General features: G+C 38.4%; 1 protein-coding gene and 1 pseudogene across 1 annotated transcript in view; one reads left to right on the plus strand and one right to left on the minus strand.

Moving 5' to 3' along the window:
* Positions 1-27425, minus strand: part of DZIP1 (DAZ interacting zinc finger protein 1) — an 89236-nt gene that overhangs the window by 44470 nt on the left and 17341 nt on the right. Inside the window, exons 6-10 of the mRNA XM_077158540.1 lie at positions 17316-17400; positions 14336-14460; positions 13308-13469; positions 9227-9364; positions 329-391 (exon numbers count right to left, since the gene is read on the minus strand). Of these exons, the coding sequence (XP_077014655.1) occupies positions 329-391; positions 9227-9364; positions 13308-13469; positions 14336-14460; positions 17316-17400 (573 nt within the window). The remainder of the gene's footprint in view (positions 1-328; positions 392-9226; positions 9365-13307; positions 13470-14335; positions 14461-17315; positions 17401-27425) is intronic.
* LOC143679615 (unconventional prefoldin RPB5 interactor 1 pseudogene) lies at positions 5726-8095 on the plus strand (annotated as a pseudogene).

The following is a 27425-nucleotide window of genomic DNA, read 5'->3' on the forward strand; positions in this document are numbered from 1 at the left end:
TATTTAAAAACACAGGAAAATGCTTATGATAAAATATTTAGTGAAAAGTATATTAAGTTATAGATATAAAGCATAATTCAAACCTTGTAAGACTATTTGTATGGGTTTCTATACTTAAAGATAATGCAAAACTGATAGCACAGAAAAAAAAAGGAAACAAATTATACCAAAGCAGTAGCAGTGGGTATCTCTGGGTGTTGGAAATATAAATAATTAATTTTTGTTATAAATTTATCCACTCATTTTATTAACTTTCTTATAATTAAAAGCAAATATACTTTTCAAATATGACCCATTTGTTTATAAGCCATTGATTTCTTACTCTTACCCGACTCTTTTCTTTCTTGTGCTCTTGATGAAGGGCTTGAACTCGAGCTGTCCACTTGCTTTCCTACAATATCATAAAATAAGAGTAATTTATGTGCAACTGTAATTGAAATCTACTTAAAATGGAAAGTTCTTTTTTAGTGGGTACCTATGTGAAACCAAACAATTTGGTAAAGTTCTGGTTGCATTTGAAATATATATACAATGAAATGTTTAAACACATTTGCACTTGTTTTAATCTTATACTCTCTAGAATGCAGAATCAGCAAACATTTAATAAATATCGTAGGCTTTGCGAGATGACTGTCACAGAGAGAGAGAAAGAGAACAGCCACAGACAATATGCAAATGAATGGATGTGGCTGTGTTCCAATAAAACTTAATTTACAAAAATAGGTGCGAGTTTGCTACTCCCTGCTCCTAGGGCTAAAAGGAAATACCGGGGTTTCTGGTCCATGGGTTCCAAGCTGGCAACAGACACAGCTCATAGGAAAGAAAAGGAAGAAATTCAGATGGGATCTTAGGTTTTCCTAACTGTGTTCTCCCATTCATGAATTTTGCGATTTTCTGTGTAGAGATCCTTTGCATCCTTGGTTAAATTCATTCCTAGAAACTTGATTCTTTTAGTTGCTATTGTGAATGGATTTTTTTCCCTTAATCACCTCCTCGGCTAAGCCATTACTAATGTATGGAAACATTACTGATTTTTGCATGTTAATCTTGTATCCTGCGACTTTGCTGAATTTGTTTATCAGCTCAAGTAGATGTAGCTATCTCAGGATTTTCCAAATATAGGGCCATGTCATCTGCAAATAATAAAAGTTTTACTTCTTCCTTTCTGATGTAGATACCTTTTATTTCTTTTTCTTGCCTAACTGCTCTGGCTAGAACTTCTAACACAATGTTGAATAATCCTTGTCTCATTTCATAGTCAATATTACTTGACTATGATTATGGCTGTGGGTTTTTCATATATGCCCTTTACCATATTGAGGAAGTTTTCTTCAGTTCTACCTTTTGAAGTGTTTTTATCAGAAAAGGATGCTGAATTTTGTCAAATTTTTTTTGGCATCAATCAAGATGATCAGGTGATTTTTCCCTTTTGATTTGTTAATGAGTTGTATTACATTGATTGATTTTCTTATATTGAACCACCCTTGCATGCCTGAATGAACCCCACTTGATCATAATGTATAATTCTTTTAATGTGCCTTTGGATTCCATTTGCAAGTATTTTATTGAGAATTTTTGCATCTATTTTCATTAGGGAGATTGGACTGTAATTTTCCTTTCCTGTGGTGTCTTTATCTAGTTTTAGTGTCAGAGTGATGTTAGCTTCATAAAATGAGTTAGGCAGTGTTCCCTTTTCTTCATTTTTTTAGAAGTGTTTGAGCAGGATTGGTGTTAGTTCTTTTTGAAATATTTGGTAAAATTCTCCTGGGCTTTTCTTTGTAGAAATGTTTTTTGTTTCATTTTTAAAAATATTTTTATTGAGATATCTTCACATACACACAGTCCATCCAAAGTATACAATAAAGGGCTCACTGTAGAAATGTTTTTGATAACTGATTGGATCTCTTTGTGACTGATTTGTGGAGGTTTTCTGTTTCCTCTCAAATTAGTACGGTTTGTTCATGTGTTTCTAGGAAATTGTCTATTTTTCTAAGCTGTCTAGTTTATTAATGTACAGTTGTTCATAGTATTCTCTTTTGATTTTTATTTCTTCGGACACATGGTAATGGCCCCCTCTCATTTCTGATTTTGTTTATTTGTATCTTCTCTGTTTTCAACTTTGTCACTCTAGCTAAGGGTTTATCAATCTTATCTCCTCAAAGAATCAACTTTCGGTTTTACTGATTTTCTCTATTGTTTTTACAATCATCAATTCTTTTACTTCTGCTTTAATCTTTTTTTTCCCCAGGACTTTTTTTAAACATTTTTTTATTGTGAAATATAACATACATGCAGAAAAGTGTTAAATTTCAAAGTACAGTTTAACAAGCAGTTATAGAGCAAATTGAAAACTATTGTATGAGTTACAGCTCCACAATCTCAAGTACTTCCTTCTAGCTGTTTCTAATACAGTAGAAACTAACAAGAAATATCAATATAATGACTCAGTAGTCCCAATCATTTGTTAAATCCTATCTTCTCTGTTACAACTCCTCCTTCTCCTTTGATCTTTCTCCCAATCATCAAAGATATTTGGGCAACGACCATTCTAACTTCTTCATGTCAAAAACAGGTGTGGATATTATGGGGTAGGGGGTTGCAACTAATTGATATTCTAGGAGAGACTGGTGCCTCTGGGTTTCAGGGCTTATCTGGCATAGAAGCTATCTGGAGATTTTAAGTTTCTGATAAATGAACTTAATGAGTAGAACTTTTATAGAGCCTCAGATAGGGCCCTGAGTATCCTTTAGGGTTTTCAGGAATACTGGTTGTTGGGGCTTGGTGTACTGTGGTAATTTGCAACAACTAGCTGAAGCTTTTATAAGAATAACCTCTGGGATAACCTCTTTATTCTATTTGAACTCTTTTAGCAACTTATTTTGCTACATCTATTTTCCCTCTTTTGGTCAGGAAGGCATTGTTGATCCTACAATGCCAGGCCAGGCTCATCCATGGAAGTCATGTTGCCAGGTAGACATATGCCCCTGGACATCATGTCCCACACTCTGCTTTAATCTTTCTTCTACTTGCTTTAGGGTTAGTTTGCTGTTGTTTCTCTAGCATCTTCAGTAAGGTCTTTGTTTTACCTCTTTCTTCCTTTTTAATGTATGCATTTAGACCTATAAATTTCCCTCTCAGCACCACCTTTGCTGCATACCATAGGTTTGGATATGTTGCATTCTCAGTTTTGGAATGCAATGATCTATAGGTCTAATTCATTTATCACATAGTTTAGGTTCTCTGTTTCCTTATTGATCTTCTGTCTGATTGTTCTATCTATAGAAGAGAGTGGTATATTGAAGTCTCCCACTATTATTGTAGAAGTGTCTGTTGCTCCCTTCAGTTTTGCCAGTGTTTTACCTCATGAACTCTGGAGCTCCTTGGTTGGGTACATAAACTTTAATTATTGTTATTTCTTCATGGTGAATTGTCCCTTTTATTAATACATAGTATCTGTACTGGTTTGAATCTATTACCCTAAAAAAGCCAAGTTCTTTAATCCTCAATATTGCTGGGTGGGAGCTTTTTGATTGTTTCCACAGAGATGTGATCCACCCAATTATGCACAGTAACTTTTGATTAGATGTGTCTCCATCCATTCAAGGTGGGGCTGCTTATGGAGCGCTTTAAGAGGGAACCATTTTTGAAAAAGCTTTAGCGCCACCAGAAACGACAGAGCCTAGAGAAATGACAGAAGCCTCAGGGCTGACAGAAACTTCACAGCAGAGCTGACACAGATGAGGACGTGTGGAGAACAGAGACACAGATGTTTGGAGATGCTTGGAGCCCAGCAGATGTTGCCATGAAATGTTAAGCAAACCCAGACCTAGAGAGGCAGATGCCAGCCACATGACTACCCAGCTGACAAAGGTGTTCCTAACCCATGGACCTTCCTTGAATTAAGGTAATCTCTTACTGGTGCCTTAATTTGAATACTTTCACTTCCTTAGAACTTTAAACTTGTAATTTATTAAATTCCCCGTTTGTAAAAGTCGTTCTAGTTCTGGTATATTGCATTCCAGCAGCTAGCCAACTAAAATGGTATCTTTCCTTGTCTCTAATGACATCTTTGCATTTGAAGTCTATTTTGTCTGATATTAGTGTTATCTATACCTGCTTTCTTTTAGTTACAGCTTGTGTGGAATATTTTTTCCATCCTTTCACTTTCAATCTATTTGTATTCTTGGGTCAAGATGAGTCTCTTGTGAGCAGCATATAGATGGATCAAACTTTTTTAACCATTCTGCCAACCTGTATCTTTTAATTGGGGAGTTTAGTCCATTCACATTCAATGTTATTACTGTAAAGTCGGTACAAACATCTTATTCCTTGTTTTTTTATCCTTTAACTTACCCTTATTAATACTCTTCAATTCTGCCCTTCTCCAGATCTCTCTTCTCCTGTGTCTCTTGTTTTCCAGCTGACAGAACTCCATTTAGTATTTCTTGCAGAGCAAGTCTCTCGTTAACAAATTCTCTCAGCATTTGTTTGTCTGTGAAAATCTTAAACTCTCCCTCACTTTTTGAGGACAGCTTTGCTGGATAAAGAATTCTTGGCTAGAAATTTTTCTCTTTCAGAATCTTAACTATGTCATACCAGTGCCTTCTCGCCTCCGTGGTACCCACTAGGTAGTCAATACTTAGTCTTATGTGGCTTCTTTTGGATCTGATGAATTGCTTTTCTCTTGCTGCTTTCGGGATTTTTTCCTTGTTTTCATCATTTGACAATCTGGTTAGTATGTGTATTGGAGTGGGTCAGTTTGAATTTATTCTATTTGGGTTTCGTTGGGCCTCTTTGATATGCATATTTATGTCTTTTATAACAGCTGGAAAGTTTTCCCCAATTATCTCCTCAAATACTCTTTCTAGCCCTTTACTCTTCTTCTCCTGGGACACCAGTGATTCTTATATTTGTGCGTTTCATGTTGTCCATCATTTACCTGAGATCCAATTCAAATTTTTCCATCTTTTTTATCATTTGTTCTTTTATGCATTCACATTCAATTGTCCTGCCCTCTAGTTCACTTATTCTTTCTTCTGCCGCTTCAAATCTGCTGTTGTGTCTCTAGCATATTTTTAATTTGATCTACAGTATTTTTCATTTACATAAGATCTGCTATTTTTCTATGTACTCATCTTTATGCTCTTCTAGTGTCTTCTTGATATTCTTTATGTCATTAGCCAACACACTGAAGGTATTTCAGAGATTTCTATGTACTTCTCCTGTCACTTCTGGCTTTTTAATTTGGTCATGTGGGTTGACTGTATCTTCATGGGCATTATGGTTTTTGATGGATTTTTTGACATTTGATTATGTTGGTAAGATTATCCTGAGAGCTGATTTCCCTCACTTGCCTAAGGTTTTACAGTTGCTTGAGTTTGCGTTTAAGGTCTCCTTTGGCACTTGGGTTATCAGTAATTCCCTTCCAGACCAAGGTCAAAGCCTCCCATGGGAGAAGCAAGTCTATTCGGACATCTGCATAGAATATGGGAGAACAGCAACTTGCCAGAGTGCACTTTCCCTGTCTTTTCTAGGAGATGGTGTTCTTGGGCCATCTCTTTTTCTCAAACCCACTTTACACTGACCATGGCAGCCTGCTTGGCAGGTTCAAACCAGGCGAAAATTCAGACAATACAGTAGGTCTCTATGTATGCTAAAACCCACTAGTCCCGGGAGTGGGGAGTGGGCAATGTGCCCTTCAGTGAAGAATCTGCTTGAGGGCACTATGGGTCTGGTGATGGTCAGGCTTCTGAGTGGAAACACTGTGGGCCTGAGAGATTCCCTTCCCCAACCCTTACTCAGCTCAGAAGTAACTTGCTACTCATTGGCCTGCAAGGCCCCTGCACACCATGCACCTGTGAGCTTCTGGGGTGGGGGAGGAGCTCTTGGTGCTTCATGTGTTTCTCTCCATTCTCCCCACCACTCTGCCTGTGCATGCCAGGATTGCCACAGGCCTCCATGGAGAAAGGATGATTACTGCAGAACAGTGTCTCTCTTGTCTGCTACTTGTCAGATGAGCTCTCCTCTGCATCCCTTTTCCTCCCAAGGGGAAGGCCTCCCAGTCTTTCCCAAAGCCAGGCTCCCGCAGCAGTCTGTGTTAGGGTTGGGGATTGGGGGGTGCAGGTAGGCACTGTACCCTGCTGTAAGGCCTCTGTGTGTGGCTAAAAGAAGTCTGTTGGTTTCCGGGTTCATACACTGGTGTTACCAGCTGTGCAACTGAGAAGGGTGCTCTCCCGAGCTGGTTGTGGAGATGGAAAGGCACAGTTCCTCCATCACCAGCACCGCCAGCACAAAGCAGCCAGCCCAAGAGGCAGTCACAATTAAATACTCACCCCACCCTTTCAGTCATAATTTCTCCGATTTTTCATCCAGAGCCTCCTCATGTAATATACAAGTCCCTTTCTGGCTGCTGGTACCCTGGAGCCACTGTCCTAGTCATTTTCTCTCTTTTCTCTAATTATTCCATGGTGGAGAAGTTAGCTCTGCCTCTCCTATTCTGCTATCTTCCCAGAAGACATTTATATATTATTTTAACCTAACTGCTTACGTTAGCAGCAGTCACTTACTGCTGAAAGGAAATCCAGCATTGTACTTCAAGACTGAGTACACTGCCTGATCAGTTGTCTTATGATACCACTGGGGTCTTTGACTTCATGCCAGGAAAATTTAGCCATACTAATGGAGTCACTGTTTTACTTGGGGACAACTGGTTTGCAAAGTGCTCAGCAAAACAGACTGTAGGCTTAGTTGAGCACAGGAAAGAACACGTTTTATCTGCTTAGATGTTTGCCAGGCCTACATTCATCACTGACATCAAAGAAGTTATATACTTTTCTCTCCCACCCTCTTCTGATCTGCTGATTGAACACCTGCTATAAAACAGTAGGAATTCACAGAGTATCTGGAGGAAGAAAAGTAAGAAAAAAAACAGATGATTTTTAAAAAGTGAAGAAAATTTCTTAATCCAGAAATGAATCCACAGTTTGCAGAAAATGAGTGATGCTGCAGATGGTATTGATGACATAAGAGAAGAAATTAAAAGTGACTTTGAATTTAAGGTAAAACACTGAATTGTCCATAAATTTCACTCCAAAACCAAAACTTCAGATATTTCTGAAGCAGATTTTTCTTCCAATGATGTAAAATCCAATGATTTGCTTGCTGAAGAGGAACTGTGGGCTCCACTTGATGAACTAAAGTGACAAGAAAAACTGCTAGGTGAACTTGTTGTAAGCCTGATTCTTACAATCAAATGGAGAAGATAAAACATATTCTGAAGCGGAAAAAGATCAAGACAGAAACGGAAATGCAACTCATCAAGGAACAGACTCTCCTACTCCCAGCAGTTGTCAAAAGGATTTTACAAAATGAGAACTGTAAATGATCAAGTGAATAGTCAGCTGAATTGTTCAAATCCTCATCACAGTAATGAAGAAGATGATGATGATGATGACAGTGATAATGAAAATAAGCATGATGCTTTGGGAGCTGGAGATAATTCTGTGCCAACAATAAATTTTTCTCACGCTGTTGAACCTGAGAGGGTCCAAATAAATACTGGGAAAAATACCTCTTAAAAATTTAGTGAAAAAAAAAGAAGAAACCAAATGTTAACAAAAGAACAGTTCTGGAAGTGGTCATTCTGCCCAGGAACTGTGAACAATTAGGACTCCTGCTGACATTTACAGGAGTTGATGTTGTGAAAGGAGAATATATATGTCCTTTGTAAATCAATCCTGAAATCTCAAAGCAGAGAGAACAGTGTTTGTAGTGACGCCGATGAAAGCAGTGCTGCTGAACTGGATGATAGACGGGGAGTTCCAAGGAGAAGCCACTTGCAGTGATACGTGAGAGCATTTTGGAAGAACAACAAGAAAATCATCAAAAGAAACTTTTGCCCTAATCAGGAACACCTGAGGCTTTTTCTGGGACCGTAACAGAAAAAGAATTTTTACCACCCTCCTTAACATCTCATCCAACCACTGCTCATCTTGTGCTACCCACTATTCCAGATCGAAAATCAGTTTTGTCAAATGTGTCATAAGAGACTACCAAGAGGGTTTCAAAGTTCCACACTACCAGACTGCAACAGTAAAACTAGGCTCTGCCTAGGAAATGGGAGTTCACATCCTGAAACCTAGTTTTGCATTTATTTAGAAAATATGTAGCGAAATATGTTACATGTAGTTTGAAATAAGGGATCCTGACTTAATTTGACAGCAAGTTCGCTTATCCTTATCAGTGGTACTAAAATTAAAGTAAAAGTTTGAATACTTTGATATTCAGTTTATTTTGTCAATTCCCTGAACACTGTCAACACCCTTGTCTAAGTTTGCCTTATGATGCAGTGGCAGCATTTTAAATTATTTTTCAAAGAATACTGTTCTTATGCATTGCTTTTGTTTCAATACAAGCAGTTTTGTACCAGCTGTGATATTGTGCACACTATATGGATCATTTTAAAGAAACTTTTAAAACTTCAAATAGATTCAACAATTATATTTCATTACTAGTTTTAACATTTAAAAAACCTCTTTCCTTTGAATGTGTTACTATATTTCTGAGGCAGAAAGCTTACATTTACCCTATGGGAAAGTTTCCTTGATTGTGGATTGTAAAACTTTTTGGCAAGTTAAAAATTTCATGAAACTTGGTCTCTTAAAAAAAATGGCCATGACAAAGATTATGCTGACTATGGGGGTTCAGTTCCAAATGATTTTCATTATGTCATCTAAATGTAAAAGATCAGGGGGTTGCCAATGGAGTTGTACACTTAGGCTCTAAAAATTAAATTAGTGCTTCAATATGCCTCCTGATGCTTTTGGAAGTGAGTGAGATCTACATCTGAAATATAAGAAATAGATACTATGATAATGCTAGCTAATTCAAACAAACATTGTTTTAGAAAAAAATGAAACAATTTTGCCAACTGTATTTTAAAGAAAGAACTCTATCCATAACTGCCAGTCAATCAATAAGCATTTATTGAACATTTGCCAACTGTATTTTAAAGAAAGAACTCCATCCATAACTGCCAGTCAATCAATAAGCATTTATTGAACATCTAATATGAATTACACACGTATCAGGAGAAAAGCCAGAAAACTAGTCACCCTCATGATCACTGAAAGAAACAAACATTTTTTCTATAAATGACACTTACCATAAATTACATAAATTAGAAAAGTTAAGGCAACTATTGCAGTTATCACCCAATTTCACATACCTGACTATCGAGAAGTTGTATCACATTTTGGAAATCCTGGGGATACTGAGGACGGTCTTCTTTAAACTCATGTGCATCTTTTAATGTGCCTATGTTCGACTTGATCTGCATATTGGACTTCTGTATTTCTGACAATTGCTAAAATAAAATTCAAGGTCACTGATCAAATGTTTATATTTTTATATACTAAAACAAAAAAATAAAGTTAGGGAGCATGTAACCATATTTTAAATTTAACTCTCCAACTGGAACCTCATTTCACTTTTCCTACATCTCCTTTCCAGAGGTTTTCCTGTTTGTTTCTACTGCTTTCTGGTCTCTCCAACTGAGAGCGTACAGGAGGAAAACAGGAGAGGAAAGCCTAATTTTCTAATCTTAGACAACACATCTTTAAAAATTTGGTGGGCAGCAACAGTTGTCAGAAACAGAAGAAATGGGTTCAGCTGATTCTCAAGTTAAATAAGACAATTTAGTGAAGAGCCCAACACCATCCAGAAACACATCAGTGAATACCTCTGGGACATAACATTTTAATTTTACCCTTTGCTTGTTATGCTATCCCCAAAGTTTTATGGTGGTAAAAATCCTCAGGAAACCACAGAATGCTAATACGTTAACTTCAAATACAAATGGGTGAAGGAACATAACTCTCCGCTCCTTAAGTGTGGGTGAACTTGGTGATTTCCTTCTAAGAAGTACGGTATGGGAAGGAGGGGGTGTGGGATGAGAGTAACTTTGCAGTGGACCCTGACAAGCACTCAATCAGGTGGGTAATCAGGATCAACATCACCAGCATTGAATCATGCAGACAGTATGTCCCCTTGATATGAGAATGAAGATTCCCCCCAAAAGCCCATAAACCCACTTCTGCTCATAAGGAAAACATCAAACAAATTCTAGTAGAGGGCCATCCTACTGAATACCTGACCACAGTATTCCTCAAAATCTTCAAGGTCATCAAAAACAAGGAAAGTCTGAAAAACTGTTGCAGCCAAGAGGCGCCTAAGGTGACATGATAACTAAAAGTAATGTGGGAACCTGGATGGACTGCTGGGACAGAAAAAAGATATTAGATAAAAACTAAGGAAATCTGAATAAAGTACAGATTTTACTTAATATTAACATACCAATGTTGGTTTAATTGTAACAGATCTACCATATTAATGCAAGATGTTGATAACAGGGGAGGTCTTGTGTGGGATGGGGGTGTTTTATGGGAACTCGTAAATCTAAAACTGTTCTAAAAAATAAAAATCTATTAATTAAAAAACTGCTCTGAACCAAAAAAGGGGAAACAACCTAAATGTCTAAATGTCTATCAACTAAAGAATGGACAAATACAATGGAATATTATTCAGCCATAAAAAAGAATGAAGTACTGACATAAGTGACAACATAGAGGAACCTTAACAACATTATGCTGAAAAAAAGCCAGGCACAAATGCTCACACATTGTATGAGTCTTGAGTCCATCTATGTGATATGTCCAGAATAGGCAAATTCAAAGAGATAGAAAGAAGATTAGTTGTTGCCTAAGGTTGGGGAGGATCAAGGAAAATGGGGAGTGGTTGTTAATGGGTTTCTTTCTGGGGGAATGAAAATGTTCTCAAATTGATTATGGTGACAGCTGTAGAGCTCTGGGAATATGCTATAAAATATTGAATTATACACTTTATATGAATGGTGTGTGAATTATAGCTCAATAAAACGTGTTTTTTTTTTTAAAAGGTAGGAGTAGTAAAACCATGAAAAATTTTCTTCTTCCATAATTATTCTGGCAGGAGGGGCACAGCACCATGGAGGAAATCCCAAGCAAAAGAACTGTAATTGGCAGCTTATCACCAAGGAGGAAGCAAGTGTAGCTTTGATGGAGAAGACTTAAGAAACCAGACTTAAGTTGTTTAGCATCAAAATCCACTTCTGTAGGTAGTACACTCTCACTTTGAGAAGCCACCACAGATAAGCACTCCGGAGAAGATCCCAGGGTATGGGTGGAGAAAGAAACCAGTGGTCAAGAAATTATTGCCAGGAATTCTGATGCTTAGAAAGAACAGGAGCCATGGAGAGGGGATGTGGGGATAACCAATAGGAAGTTGGCTGAAGGATGAGCTACAGAGACAGTGAGCCATTCAAAATTATTTCCCATCATTCAAAATTATTTCCCCTCAACTTTTTACTTGAAAATTTCAAGTAATGGAAAATCTGAAAGACTATTACAATGAACATTCATTTCACTTTCATCAATTATTAATATTGTGCCACATTTGCTTTAAAAGATATGATACGGGTCAGCAAACATTTCTGTAAAAGGCCAGAGAGTAACCACTTTCAGCTTTGCGAGTCACATATGGTCTCTGTCACAACTATTCAACTCTGCCATTCTCACTCAAAGTACCACAGATGACGTGGAACCAAATGAGCTTGGCTGGGTTCCTTAATAAACTTTACCATGGACCCTGAAATCTGAACTCCGTAATTTTCATGGGTCACAAAATTGTCTTCTTTGGACTTTTTAACCAAACGTAAAATGTAAAAATGTAAAAACGATTCTTAGTTCATGGGCCATACAAAAAGAGGTAGCATACCAGATCTGGTCTGCAAACAGGTCACGGTTTGCTGCCCTTGAGCTAGTGTTTAATGAGTTTTAGAAAAGGATCTTAGCGGTATTCCAAAAATACTCTTCTGTTTTAGGTTACAATCCTTGTTGGCCCCTAGAGGGAGCTCAAGGATCTTTCCTCCTCTGCCTTCCTTAATTTTCCCCCAGGGTGACTCAGGTTCCAACCCGCCCAGGGAGTCCTGAAGAATTCTTAGCTGGAGGACACTGACTGGCCACTTTCCACAGGAGGAGCCTTCACTGAGAATGAAGGTCCTGCCCAGCTGAGTTTGCTTCTTTCACCCATGCACATGACCAAGTCATTGTGGACCTGGGCTGCTCCTATGGAGAGAGGGGGCTCACTTAGCCACATCCCCCACACCCTGCCTGCGGCAGACCCCTTGACCCCCTTACCAGCCAGGCCTGGGTAAGGGAGGGGCCTGGCAAAGGGTCTCTGCGCTGGTTTGAAAGGATGTATGTACCCTAGAAAAACCATGTTTTAATCCTAATTCTATTTTGTAAAGGCAGCCAGTTTCTTCTAATCCCTATTCACATTATATGCTTGAAACTGTAATTAGATCATCTCCCAGGAGATGTGATTTAATCAAGAGTGATTGTTAAACTGGACTAGCTGGAGGCGTGTCTCCACCCATTTGGGTGGGTCTTGATTAGATTCTGAAATCCTATAAAAGAGGAAACATTTTGGAGAATGAAAGAGATTCAGAGAGAGCAGACTAGAATGACATAGTCACAAGGAAGCAGAGTCCACCAGCCAGTGACCTTTGGAGATGAAGAAGGAAAATATCCTCCTGGGGAGCTTCATGAAGCAGGAAGCCAGGAGAAGAAGCTAGCAGATGACGCTGTGTTTGCCATGTGCCCTTCCACTTGAAAGAGAAACCCTGAACTTCATCAGCCTTCTTGAACCAAGATATCTTTCCCTGGATGCCTTTGATTGGACATTTCTATAGACTTGTTTTAACTGAGACATTTTCTTGGCTTTAGAACTGTAAACTAGCAACTTATTAAATTCCCCTTTTAAAAAGTCATTCCGTTTCTGGTATGTTGCATTCTGGCAGCTAAAAAACTAGAACAGTCTCACTCTGGCTTTCTGGGTCTGCTGCCTTATCCTCCCACATTGGTGAGCCTTCCAGGCATGACACTGGTAAGTACTGGAATTCATGGGGGGGCATTTATGTTTTAAGCCTATCTAAACCTAACCAGTTAAGGAATAAAAGACCTTTCAGTGATCTGACCAAATGCCCCCATTAGGAGCGCTCTGCACTGGTGTTTGGGGCAACAACACACCTTGACTTGCTCTGTCTTCTGTATGTCAGGCTCCCCCAAGTCTCTAAGATAGGAGGGCTATCTGGACAAGGGCACGATAAAGGAAATTTATGGATCCTCTGGTCATAATACCATGTCAACAACACCTCCTACAATAACACTAAACTCTACCAATACCATGAGAACCTCCAGTTTAATACTTACATATTCTAATGCTGAATTCTTGGAAGTTAATTCTTTAAACTCCTTCATAAACATCTCCTTGACTTTTTCCATCTCATCAACTAGTTTCTCCTTTTCTTCTTCTTTCCATCTATCAAATAACTTCAGAAATTCTTCCTCTTTGGTTTTTTGCATTTCATACTCCTGAAAAAGATTTTGGTACCTGGCTTTAAAGTTCTGTATGAATGAAGCTCATGGGTGAACCTTGAGAACATTATTGTTGAGTGAAATAAGACAGATGTAAAAGGATAATACTGTAAGATGCTACTTATATGAAACATCCTGAAATAGCAAATCTGCAGAGACAGAAAGTAGATTAGTGGTTAGCAGGTGTTGGGGGGACCAGAGAGTTTTTTTCACTTGGTAGGTGTAGAGTGTAAGTACAAGAATCAAAACAAAAGTGTGACAAATGATAACTTTCTACATCTTTCGTTTTTCAGGCTCCATAGAGTACCTAATAATCCTTTCTTTCTTTGGATTGTATAGTATGTGATTTATGTCAATAATTTTTTTTTAAAAAATTCAAGCATGTGCCCTTTGAAGACTACATAAAATGGAATGCTTCTTCAGTGATTAGGTACCTCAGACCAGGAAAGGAATCCTGTTAAGATATAAAAGAAACTAACTTGTAAAAATAAGGAACATCAAGATGACAAATAAGCAAGGAATTGGACACCTGGGATGGCTGGTAATGAAAGACAAAATTTATTTTGACATACTTCTGTAGATGGGGCATTTGGGGTTAAAATCTTTGATGGAAACATATCCTTTTGCAAATGGAAACTGTTTTTTAAGCTCTAAATCTTCAAAAATCAGAGCAGAACTGTATTTCCAGTGATGTGCTTTGTTGGTTAAGATACTAAAGAGTGGACTGGCAATATATATAATCACATTTAATCCAGTTCTACGAATCCATGAGTGTCCTCTGCTTATTAGAGTCCTTGAAACAACGTAATTACATACAGATAATTGTAATTAAAATATCACTGATTCAGAATTTAGTATCGTACCTTAGAGAATCTGACTGCATGTGCGTGCTGTGCCGCCTCTAACTGAGACTTGGTGAGCTGCAGCTGTTCCTTCAACATGTTGATCTCATCCTGGAGCTTATCAGTCTGCACCTTTTTCTTATACTCTGTCACAACAGAAATATCTTGTTAAAACTCCATTTCTTGTATAATATATCTGAAAATTTATGGGGCATGCTAATATTGATAACAGAAAGGAAACTACTCTTACTTGGGATATTCAATATTTTTTCATGTCACGTGAGCCAATTTTTTGCTCTTCAGTGTTTATTTGGAGTCCTTCCTATCACTGGGCACTGAATTATTTTTGGCAGAGTTCTTTGAGCCCCTGCGTTGAGGTTGGATTCTCCTACAGTGACAGTATGAGAGAACTCCACCCAGAAAGCAAGAACGGTGACAAGGAATAATCACAACTGCTTTGACCCAATGGCCCTCTGGTCTCCTCTTGGACATGCCTGTCTCAATCAGAGTAGGGAAGCAATACCCATGACTACCATACTGAAATCTCTATGGTCACTATCCTTCTGGCTCCCACCGAGCTCTGCTGAGAGCCCCATCAGTGAACCCTGCTAATCCCAGCAAAGGGCTAACATTCAGAATGCTAACTCGGACCATAACCTGTTAACTAGGGCAAAAATGAGGTTCGGAGAGTTGGAAAAGGAAGCAACAAGTGAAGGGAAGAATACTTATGTACATGTACTTACATGGAGATGTACACATGATTGAATGGATATACATGTGTCTGTGAGTGTAGACATGAAAGGTATGGAAACCAAAGTAGAGAGTCAGAATCTCAAAGATGACCTGAAGAAATAATACTCATTTCAGAGATTGAAATACTCTCTGAAACGAGTATGAGATAGAGTAAGATACTGAAACAGAAGAGAAAGGTCAGTTTCACACTGAAGAATGCTAGATTAATTAAAATAGTCAATCTGTCTAATTTTTCCAATACATTGCTAAACAGTAGCAGTGGTCCATGGCTTTAATAAACGGATTTTTATACTGTTTATATTGTTTTTGCAAAGCTTAATTAGCTATTTTCTATATAAATCTATTTACCTTAAATGGGCAGGAATGGAAAAATTGGCCCAAAATGGGGAGAATAATAACAAGTCAGAAGTACACACATCCAGATACTTACAATATATAAGATCATAATGAGAATTTCTGTGGGTTTGATCTCACAGAGAAAAAGACCTTGCATTCTTCGCTTCTGAGAACATTTAAATGGTAAGAAACCTGGTTCCCTGGTAAGTCACGGAATTTCCTTCTCTTCTTGCTTCTTCAATTTCCCCCTCCATGTACTGGTTAACTCCCAACAACACTCAAATATGTCTTGATATCTCCCATATCAAACAACACAAAAATTCCCCGTGGCCCAGATCTCCCTCCAGATAATGCCTCATGTCTCTGCTTCTCTTCCTAGCAAAAGTTAATGAAATAATATCTGTATTCGATATGGCTACTTCCTCAACTATGATTCTCAGCTCAGCTCACTCTATTTGGGCTTTTGCCCCCATGAAACCATTGAAGCTGCTTGGGTCAAGGACACTGGCAGCTTCTATCATGACAAACCCAGTGGTCAACTGTCATTCTTCATCTTACTCTGTGCCTCTGATGCAGCGCACCACTGCCTGTCTCCTTGAAACGTGTCTTCACCTTGGTTTCCATGACCAACCACTCTCCTGGTTCTTCCCCCTGCCTTGTTGCTATCAATCTCCTCCGCTGCTCCTCCTGAACTCCTAGTATTGGGAGAGCTTTGGGGCTGGAACTCAACCATCTTCTCTCTTCTCTTTCTTGATGATCTCATCCAATGACTCCCCAATTTACATCTCCAGCCTGGGCCTCTAATCAGAGCTCCAGATCTTCAACATCTCCATACTTGCATGTCTACTACATGTATGATTCAAATTCAGCCATGGCCAGCACAAACTCTCTCAATTCTCTTTCCTCCCTCAACCTGCTTCCTAGTCTCAGTTCTTAATCTCAGTAAATATCACTACCATTCACCTAAACATATAGGACAAAAACCCAAGATCATCTTTGCTTCGTCTCTTCCTATCATACCAAATCATATCTCTGTGAGTTCTGTGTGGGAAACATATCCTTTCGTTCTCCACTTCTCACCATCGTCCACCCCTTGGCATCACTCTGGTCCAAGCTGACATCTTTTCCCACCTAGGATACTGGGGCAGTCTACTCACTCTTCCTAATGCTTCCCCTTAACCCCCCCCCCCCCCACACACACACACAGTCTATTCTGCACCTGTAACTAGAGTGATCATTTTATGGTACAAATTGAATCATGCCCCTCTTCTACTTAAAATCCTCCAGTGGCTTCACATTATGCATGCAAAACATCCATATTCCCGCACAGGGCCATCAAGACCCTGTGTGATCTGGCCCTACCTCTCAAACCTCATTAGCCGTTGCCTTGCTCACTTTATTCCACCAACCTTCTCAATGTTTCACAAAGAAACCATGCTGCATCCCCCACATAGCCTTTACAATTACTGCTTCCCTTGGCTACGATATTCTTCTCCCAGATTTTCTCAAGACTGGGAACTCCTTATTATTCAGGTCTCTAATCACCACCTCCTCAGAGAGGACCTTCACTGACTCATGGACGGAGTTATGCTCCATCCTCTCCTTTTGCTTTATTTTCTTTATTGCATTTACCTCCATTTGAAAATAATTTTTTATTCATTTATTTGTTTTTATTGTTTCCTCCAACCCTACCATTAGGCTTAAGAGAGTAGAACCTTCTTTTCTTTGTTACTATATCCCCAGCTCCCAGCACAGTAGCACATAGTAGGGGCTCAATATTTAACTAATGAAGGAACAAAGAGAATGATATTTCTTTTTAAAAGGATTACGATATGCACAGAATCATATTTCAGTGTAAAAAAAAATCAGTTTCAGAAAGAAAATAGCTCTTGAAATAGAGCTCATTACTTACCAAGGTGAGAATCTTCAGGATGGCGACGTTGAATATGACTTTGTAGGAAAGCTTGGTTCATAAAAGCCTTGTCACAAAAATGACACTGAAAAGGGGGACAGCAATAAATACAATTATCTGTAATGAGTGTTCTCCCATCTAATTTCAATTAAAATTAAGGCACCTGATACTTCCACTGGGGGATACCCCCTGAAAAGATATCATACTGGCAAGTGATACTGAACACTTGATGAACATAAAACAGGGTATCCTTCCCAAACCGAACACAGAGCTGTAAACACTATGTCATGTTCAAACGAAGCACCTCACAGTGCTGGAACTCCTCTTGCTGCTCCCTTCTGTGACTGGAGGTTTCCATTCCTCCTACCTGAATCTGTTCCAGACCTTCACTTGACTTGTTCCTTCTTGACATTCAAGACACCAGCTTAAATTCAGCAAGTAATTACCAGACCCCTTCCGCAACAGGCATGAATGGCACATCCTCAATAAGGTTTGGCTGGTGATCTTCACAAGTCATTGTCAATGACATTGTTTAATTTTCATCATTGCATATCTCACTAATTAAGATTTTTGTATTTATTTACTTTACTTGTTTATTGTCTCCACCCCAAGTCCCTCTAGATCTTAAAATGGAAGCTTCCTGACTTCCGGAGAAGATGGCGGCTTAGTAAGACGCGCGGGTCTTAGTTCCTCCTCCAGAAAAGCAACTAAAGAAACAGAAACAATACGAAACAGCTCCCGGAGTCACGACAGAGACCAAAAAGACAGCTTACCCCAGTCTGGAACAGCTGAACGGGCAGGGAGAATCTGCTGCGGTGAGCTACCCGAGGGGCGCGCGTTTTCCCGGCCGGGGCGGCTGGCAACTGGGGTCCCCTCCACGCACGTGGCTCCCCGGTCTGACTGGGAACGTTGGATAGCGGGGCCCTCCCGTCACGCTTGGCGTTTCGGGCCAGCTGGGCAATTAGGACCGGCACTCCCCCAAGCCAGGGCGCCGGCGACACCCCCCGCCCTCCACGCGCGGTTTCCCGGGCCGACTGCCGTGCAGACAGACGAGCGCCACGAGCGCCACCTACTGGGCAGGAAAAGAAAAACAGAGCCCAGAGATTTCACAGAAAAACCTTTCAACCAGCTGGGTCCCACACCCAGGGAAATCTGATCAAATGCCCAGACACCAGCAGAAAATAATGGATGACGCTCGGAAAATTGAAGATATGGCCCAGTCAAAGGAACAAACCAATAGTTCAAATGAGATACAGGAGCTGAGACAACTAATGCTGAATATACGAACAGAAATGGAAAAATTCTTCAAAAACCAAATCAATAAATTGAGGGAGGACATGAAGAAGACATGGGCTGAACAAAAAGAAGAAATAGAAAATCTGAAAAAACAAATCACAGAACTTATGGGAATGAAGGACAAAGAAGAAAAAATGGAAAAAACAATGGATACCTACAATGGTAGATCTAAAGAGACAGAAGCTACAATTAGTGAACTGGAGAATGGAACATCTGAATTCCAAAAAGAAACAGAAACTATAGGAAAAAGAATGGAAAAACTTGAGCAGGGGATCAGGGAACTGAATGACAATATGAAGCGCACAAATATACGTGTTGTGGGTGTCCCAGAAGGAGAAGAGAAGGGAAAAGGAGGAGAAAAACTAATGGAAGAAATTATCACTGAAAATTTCCCAACTCTTCTGAAAGACCTAAATTTGCAGATCCAAGAAGTGCAGCGCACCCCAAAGAGAATAGACCCAAATAGGCGTTCTCCAAGACACTTACTAGTTAGAATGTCAGAGGTCAAAGAGAAAGAGAGGATCTTGAAAGCAGCAAGAGAAAAACAATCTGTCACATACAAGGGAAACCCAATAAGACTATGTGTAGATTTCTCAGCAGAAACCATGGAAGCTAGAAGACAGTGGGATGATATATTTAAATTACTAAAAGAGAAAAACTGCCAACCAAGACTCCTATATCCAGCAAAATTGTCCTTCAAAAATGAAGGAGAAATTAAAACATTTATAGACAAAAAGTCACTGAGAGAATTTGTGACCAAGAGACCAGCTCTGCAAGAAATACTAAAGGGAGCATTAGAGTCAGATACGAAAAGACAGAAGAGAGAGGTATGGAGTAAAGTGTAGAAAGAAGGAAAATCAGATATGATATATATAATACAAAAGCCAAAATGGTAGAGGAAAATATTATCCAAACAGTAATAATACTAAAAGTTAATGGACTGAATTTCCCAATCAAAAGACATAGAATGGCAGAATGGATTACGACCCAGCAATACCACTGCTAGGTATCTACTCAAGGGACTTAAGGGCAAAGACACAGATGGACATTTGCACACCAGTGTTTATAGCAGCATTATCTACAATTGCAAAGAGATGGAAACAGCCAAAATGTTCATCAACAGACGAGTGGCTAAACAAACTGTGGCGTATACCTACGATGGAATATTATGCAGCTTTAAGACAGACTAAACTTATGAAGCATGTAATAACATGGATGGACCTAGAGAACATTATGCTGAGTGAGTCTAGCCCAAAACTAAAGGACAAATACTGTAAGGTCCCACTGATGTGAACCGACATTCGAGAATCAGCTTGGAATATATCATTGGTAACAGAGACCAGCAGGAGTTAGAAACAGGGTAAGATAATGGGTAATTGGAGCTGAAGGGATACAGACTGTGCAACAGGACTGGATACAAAAACTCAAAAATGGACAGCACAATAATACCTAAGTGTAATGTAACTATGTTGGAACACTGAATGAAGCTGCACCTGAAATATGGTTTTTTGTTTGTTTGTTTGTGTGTTTGTATCTTTTGTTTTTGTTTTTTTCTTTTTCCTTTTTATATATATATATATTATTAGTATTATTATTTTAATTCTCTTCTCTATATTAACATTCTATATTTTTTTCTGCTGTTTTGCTAGTTCTTTTCCTAAATCGATGCAAATGTACTAAGAAATGATGATCATACATCTATGTGATGATACTAAGAATTACTGAGTGCATTTGTAGAATGGAATGATTTCTAAATGTTGTGTTAATTTCTTTTCTTTTTTTGATTAATAAAAAAATTAAAAAAAAATAAATAAATAAAAAAAATAAAAAAAAATAAAAAAATAAAAAAAAAATGGAAGCTTCCTAAGAACAGGGACTCTGCCTCTCTTATTCATAGCTTTATCCCTAGAACCTAGCTTTAATAAAGGATTGAATGAATATTTGGAAATGTCTGGTCTACTACCAAATGAATTTACTGATAAAAAATTAATTTATCCCACCAATATCTCTGTTTTTCCACTTTAACAATGATTCAAATCTTTAAGCAAAAATTCAGTTTGATTCATCTATACCCTCACTTGTGGATCACTCTGTAGTTCATCCCAGGTATTGTATACTCATTTGTAAATATTTCAGAATGTACCTCTAAAAGATAAGAACTTTTTAAAATATAACTATAATACCATTATTCCTCCTTAAAATGTGAAGATTTTTTAATAGGGACAGATATCCAACCATTGTTCATTTCTTCCCCAAAATAAACACCCACTATATATTAGAAAAATGTTTACAGTTTGTTTTAATCAGAATCCAAATAAGGCCCATATCTGGCAACTGGTTGTTATGTTTCTCAATCAGTTCTGTTTGGATGGTCCCCTCCATCTCCTATCTTCCCTTGTAATCATTCGGTTGAAAGGCCTGAACATCCATCCTGCAGTTTCTTAGTCTGGATTTTGCTCTTTTCATGTTCTTTGTGTCATTTAACATATTCTTTTATTCACTATATTGCCTTCTTCTTGACTGATCTAATTGCACCTGGACTTCAGATTCTGGCTTCCCAGCAAACTAACATTTATGGTATTTATCTTGGCAACTGCATTTCAGAGAATTTGTCCAAGCATCTTTTCAGCCGTCTCTGTTCAGGATAACTGTTTTGTTCCCTGCAGAGGCACTCAGGGGACTCCCTATAATGATCCAATGTAAGGACAGGCTCTATGGTTCTACAGCTGTGGAGAAAGGGAAGACTGAGGAAGTTATGCTGCCCTGACTCCCAGCCCAAGGCCCACCCCCAGCTGGAGGGAGTGAATTCCAGTATACACATTCACTCACTGTCAGGAGATAGTCTACCAATACTGTCCCCTCTTACACATGGCTCTTCCAACACCCCACAGTGTCTAGAACTCACCCCCACATATCAGGCAAATACGACCTCTAAGAAATGCTGCCCTAGGATGGGTAAGATGAAAGAAGTGCCATGGTGATGAAGAAAAGGATGCAAACACACCACCACATGAGAAGGAGGAGGGGGGAGGGGAAGACGTAGAAGGGAAGGGAAGAAGGAAGATGGGGACAGAGAATAACAGGGAAGTTAAGAGAGGGAAAGAGAAGAAGAGTAGGAGGGGGGGAGGGAGAAACAAACAAGACAGGCAAAGATAAAGATTCAAGGGGAATAAATAAATGGAAAAAGAGATACTCTTCACAATCTTTTCACCTGCAGAACATACAAGGAACATGTAGTCTATAAAAACAAAATGATTAAAAACAAAACAAACCAGAACGAGTTGAAAAAAGGTTAAAAAAAAAAAAAGCAAAACCCAAAACCATCATCACAAAACAAATAAATAAATGTTTAAACTCTAGAAATAGGAGATATCATTGAAAACTGAGTAACTCACTGAAGGAAGACCGAGGTAATTTATCACAGTGAATGACGATGAAGGGGATAGAGATTAAAAAGCAATTAGGCCAGAAACAAAAGGACAATACTGTATGGTCTCACTGATATGAACTAACATTAATGAATGAACCTGGAGAATTTCAGTTAAGAACAGAGGTCATCAACAAAGTGTCAAAGGCTGAGAAATTCCAAACAGAGTGGAGAGGTTATCTTGGAGGTTATTCTTACGCATTAAGTAGATATCATAACCTTGTTATTCAAGATGTAATGGAGAGGCTGGAGGGAACTGCCTGAAAATGTAGAGCTGTGTTCCAGTAGCCATATTTCGTGATGATGATTGAATAATGCTAGAGCTTTCACAATGTGACTGTGTGATTGTGAAAACCTTGTGTGCGATGCTCCTTTTATCTACCTTGTCAACAGAGGAGTAGAACATATGGAATAAAAATAAATAATAGGGGGAACAACAAAAAAAAAGAACAGAGGTCATCAAGAGATAGAAATAGGGTAAATATTGGGCAATTGGAACTGAAGGGACACAGATTGTGCAAGGGGACTGATGGTAAAAATTCAGAAATGGATAGCACAATACTACCTAACTAATACAATGTTAGAACACTGAATGAAGCTAAATGTGAGTATGATAGAGGGAGGAGGCCTGGGGGCACAAATGAAATCACAACAAAAGACAGACAATGGTATAATCTAGGAAAAAAAGACTGAGATGGTATAATCTAGGAATGCCTAGAGTGTATAATGATAGTGACTAAATGTACAAATTTAAAGATATTTTTGCATGAAGAAGAACAAAGAAATGTTAATACTGCAAGTTGTTGAAAATAGATGGTAATTTATATTTTAAAACTTTAACTTATATGTGAGACTAAAGCAAAAAATGTTTATTTGGTACAAAATTTATATTTTGACTGGTGCATTTCCTAATATAACTTATGTGGAGCTTAATTGAACATCATAAGTACATGGAACCTTGAGTGGGCATGAGATTTTGTAGGTTTGTTCAGAGTGATGCCCTGATAAATCCCAGAGTGATTTGAACAGTGAATAAAAAAGTATTTGCAATGTCCCCTTCGGGGAATGGTGAGAAAGGGGGAAAATTCAACTTTCCCAAGTGGAGAATTCTTGATATTCTCACAAGCAGTGGAGACAACCAAAGCAATAGGCTGAGCCCCCAATCTTGGGGTTTGGTCATATGAAACTTAATCCTGCAAAGGATAGGCTAAGCCTACTTAAAATTAGGCCTAAGAGTCACCCCCAAGAGAACCCCTTTTGTTGCTCAGATGTGGCCTCTCTCTCCAGCAAACACGACAAGCAAACTCACTGCCCTCCCCCTCTCTACATGGGACATTATTGCCAGGGTTGTGGACCTTCCTGGCAACGTGGGACAGAAATACTAGAATGAGCTGAGACTCAGCAGCATCAAGGGATTGAGAAAACCTTCTCGACCAAAAAGGGGAAGAGCGAAATGAGACAAAATAAAGTGTCAATGGCTGAGAGATTCCAAACAGAGTCAAGAGGTTATCCTGGAGGTTATTCTTACACATTAAACAGATATCACCTTTTTAGTTAAGGTGTAATGAAGAGGCTGGAGGGAACTGCCTGAACATGTAGAGCTGTGTTCCCTGTAGTCATGTTTCTCGAAGATGACTGAATAATGATATAGCTTTCGCAATGTGACTGTGTGATTGTGAAAAGCCTGTGTCTGATGCTTCTTTTATCCACCTTATGGACAGATGAGTAAAACATATGGATCAAAAATAAAAATAAATAAATAAATAAATACATAAATAATAGGGGGAACAAATGCTAAAATAAATTTAGTAGATCGAAATGCTAGTGATCAATGAAAGGGAGGGGCAAGGGGTATGGTATATGAATTTTTTTTCTATTTATTTCTTTTTCTGAATAGATACAAATGTTCTAAGAAATGATCATGATGATAAATATAGAACTATGTGATGATATCATGAATTACTGATTATATATATATGTAGAATGGAATGATCATATGGTAAGAACGTTTGTGTTTGTATGTTGGTATATTTAATAAATAAAATAAATTTTTAAAAAAAGCAATTAGGGAAAGCCCAACTCTACAAGTAAAATCACTGCCCTCCCCAATATGTGGGACTTGACTTCCAGGGATATAAGTCCCCCTGGCAACATGGGACATGACTCCCAGGGATGAGCCTGGCCCAGGCATTATGAGATTGACAATGCCTTCTCAACCAAAAGGGGGGAAAGAAATGTAACAAAGTTTTAGTGGCTAAGATATTTCAAATACAGTCGAGAAGCTTTTTTGGAGATTACTTTTACGTAGGCCTCAGCTAGATATTGCAGACTGCCACAGTCTGCCAAGCCCCAATCAACAATATTCCTGAAAACCCTAAAGAATACCCTGAGCTCTAAGACTCAGAGTTGGAGTTCTGCAGCCCTGAGAGTCAGCATTGCTACAGACAACAATGCTAAAGAAACTGAAAAAGAGATCAGACTTCAATTAGATATGAGAACAAATCCAATCAGGTCGGGACTAAGGTAAATCAGAATACAGGGTAAAGGATGACACTGTCTGTATTTTATAACTTCACCTACTGTATGAGATCAAAGGAAGAGAGGTTTATTTTGTCCAAAACCTAAATTTTCTGTAGCACATAATCTAACTCAACCTGTCTGGATAGCTCATTTAAGCAACCCAAACAAGCGGTGCAATGGTGGCTCAGTAGCAGAATTCTCACCTGCCATGTTCAAGACCCGGGTTTGATTCCCGGAGCCTGCTCATGAAAAAAAAAAAAACAAACCCAAATACGTGGAGCACCGATTGAGAATGAGAGCTTCTAATTCTAGCTTAATGTAATACCTAGATACATCCAGAGTATGTTGGGAATATAATTAAAAAGGTATTGGCAAAGTACCTTGAAGGACTAGAGAAAAAAATATGGAACTATTAAACTTTCCCACTGGGGAAACCTCTGAGACTCTCTTAATTAGGGACTCCCAAGTCAGTAGGCCAAGACCTTGATCTTAAGGCTTGCTCTTATGAAGTTTAAATCTACAGTGGAAAAGCTAAGCCTACCTGTCGTTATGTCTAAGAGTTACATCCAGAAAATCTCTTTTGTTGTTCAGATGTGGCCTCTCTCTCTCTCTCTCTCTCTGTAGGCCCAACCCTGCAAGTGAAATCATTACCCTCTTCCTACATGGGACATGATATCCAGGGGTAAAAGTCTCCCTGCGACATGGGAGAGAACTCTCAGAAATGAGAAGGCCCCTGGCACCATGGACTCAACAACACCTTCCTGACCACACACAGGGGTAAAGGAAATGTAAATAATAAGGTACCAGTAGCTAAGAGAATTAAAATAGAGTTGAGAGACTATTCTGGAGGCTACTCTTACATAAGCTTCAGCTAGATATTACTAATTACCATGGTCTGCCAAACGCTGGTCAACACCATTCCTGTTAACCCTAAAGAACACTGAGGGCTCTATCTGAGATTCTACAAAAGTTTCACATGATAAGATTAGTTTCCAGAAACTTTCAACTTCCAAGTGGCTCCTAAGCCAGATAAGTTCTGAATCTCAGAGAGGCCAGCCTCTCCAAGAACATCAACTAGTTCTATCCTCTTATCCTATATTGTCAACACCACTTTCCAATATGAAAAAGTTAGAATAAGCATAGCCCAAATACCCCTAAAGATTGGGAGAAGGATCAAAGGAGAAGGATTTAAGAAATGAGTATGACTGATGAATCATTATATTGATATTTCTTTTAGTCTCCAGTGTCTTAAGCAGCAAGAAGGAAAAACCTGAAATTGTGGAATTGTAATTCATACCAAACTTTAAAATCTGTTCTATAACTACTTGTTACAATGTACTTTGAAATTCATTGCTTTTTTGTATATATGCTGTATTTCACAATTTTAAAAATGTTAAAAAACAGAATATCCAGGGCTCTGAGACTCCACAATAGTTTCTCACTTTATTTTTCAGAAACCTAAAACCTACAGATTTTTCCTATGCCAGATAAGCCCTGAAACCCAGAGCTACCAGTCTCTCCAAGAACATCAAGCAGTAGCATTCCCCTACTCCATAATGTCAACACCCCTTCTCAACATAAAGAAGTTAGAATAGTCATTGCCCAAATATCCTTAAAGACTGAGAGAAGGATCTCATGAGAGGGAGGAGATAATGTTTAACATATATTGAGAAGATAATATTTAACAAATGAGTATGACTACTGAATCATATTGATATTTCTTTTTAGTCTCCAGTGATTAGAGCAGCTAGAATACCTGAAATTGTAGAACTATAACCCATACAACACACTGAAGTTTGTTTGTAACTACTTGTTAAAATGTACTTTGAAATCTCTCACCTTTCTGTATATGTGTTTTATTGCACAAGTAAAAATGTTTTAAAAGTCTACTTGGTTCCTATTTGGAATGATAGAAATGTTCTGGTAATGGATAATGGTGACAGTAGCACAACTGTGTGAATGCGCTTAACAGCACTAAAATATAAATCTGAATATGATTAAAAAGGGAACTGTTAGATTGTATATATGATAACAGAATACATTTTTAAAAGTCCATGGAACTTCACTATACAGAGAACCCTAAGTTAACAATCTAATTTTTTTTTAATTTTTTTTTTTAAACATAACAACATACAAACACGAACATTCTTACCATATGATCATTCCATTCTTGGTATATAAACAATAACTCACATTATCATCACATAGTTGTATATTCATCGCCATGATCACCTCTCAGGACATTTGCATCAATCCAGAAAAAGAAATAAGAAGAAAAAAGAAAAAAGTTTGAACATACCATACCCCTGCCATTCCCCCTCACCGATCACCAGCATTTCAATCTACTAAATTTATTTTAACATTTGTTCCCTCTATTATTTATTTATTTTTAATCCATATGTTTTACTCATCTGTTGCTAAGGTAGATAAAGGGACCATTAGACACAAGGTTTTCACCATTACACAGTCACATTGCGAAAGCTTTATCGTTATACAATCATCTTCAAGAAACATGGCTACTGGAAACACAGCTCTACATTTTCAGGCAATTCCCTCCAGCCCCTCCATTACACCTTAACTAAAAAGGTGATTATCTATATAATGCATTAAGAATAACCTCCAGGATAATCTCTTGCTTCTGCTTGGAATCTCTCAGCCATTGACACTTTATTTTGTCTCATCTCTCTCTTCTCCCTTTCGGTGGAGAAGGTTTTCTCAATCCCTTGGTGCTGAGTCCCAGCTCATTCTAGGATTTCTGTCCCACGTTGCCAGGAAGGTCCACACCCCTGGGAGTCATGTTCCACGTAGAGAAGGGGAAGGCAGTGATAAACCATCTAATTTTAATTAATATTACAATTATAAAATGT

Source organism: Tamandua tetradactyla, chromosome 4, assembly GCF_023851605.1.
Source record: "Tamandua tetradactyla isolate mTamTet1 chromosome 4, mTamTet1.pri, whole genome shotgun sequence".
In the NCBI taxonomy this organism is placed as follows: domain Eukaryota; kingdom Metazoa; phylum Chordata; class Mammalia; order Pilosa; family Myrmecophagidae; genus Tamandua; species Tamandua tetradactyla.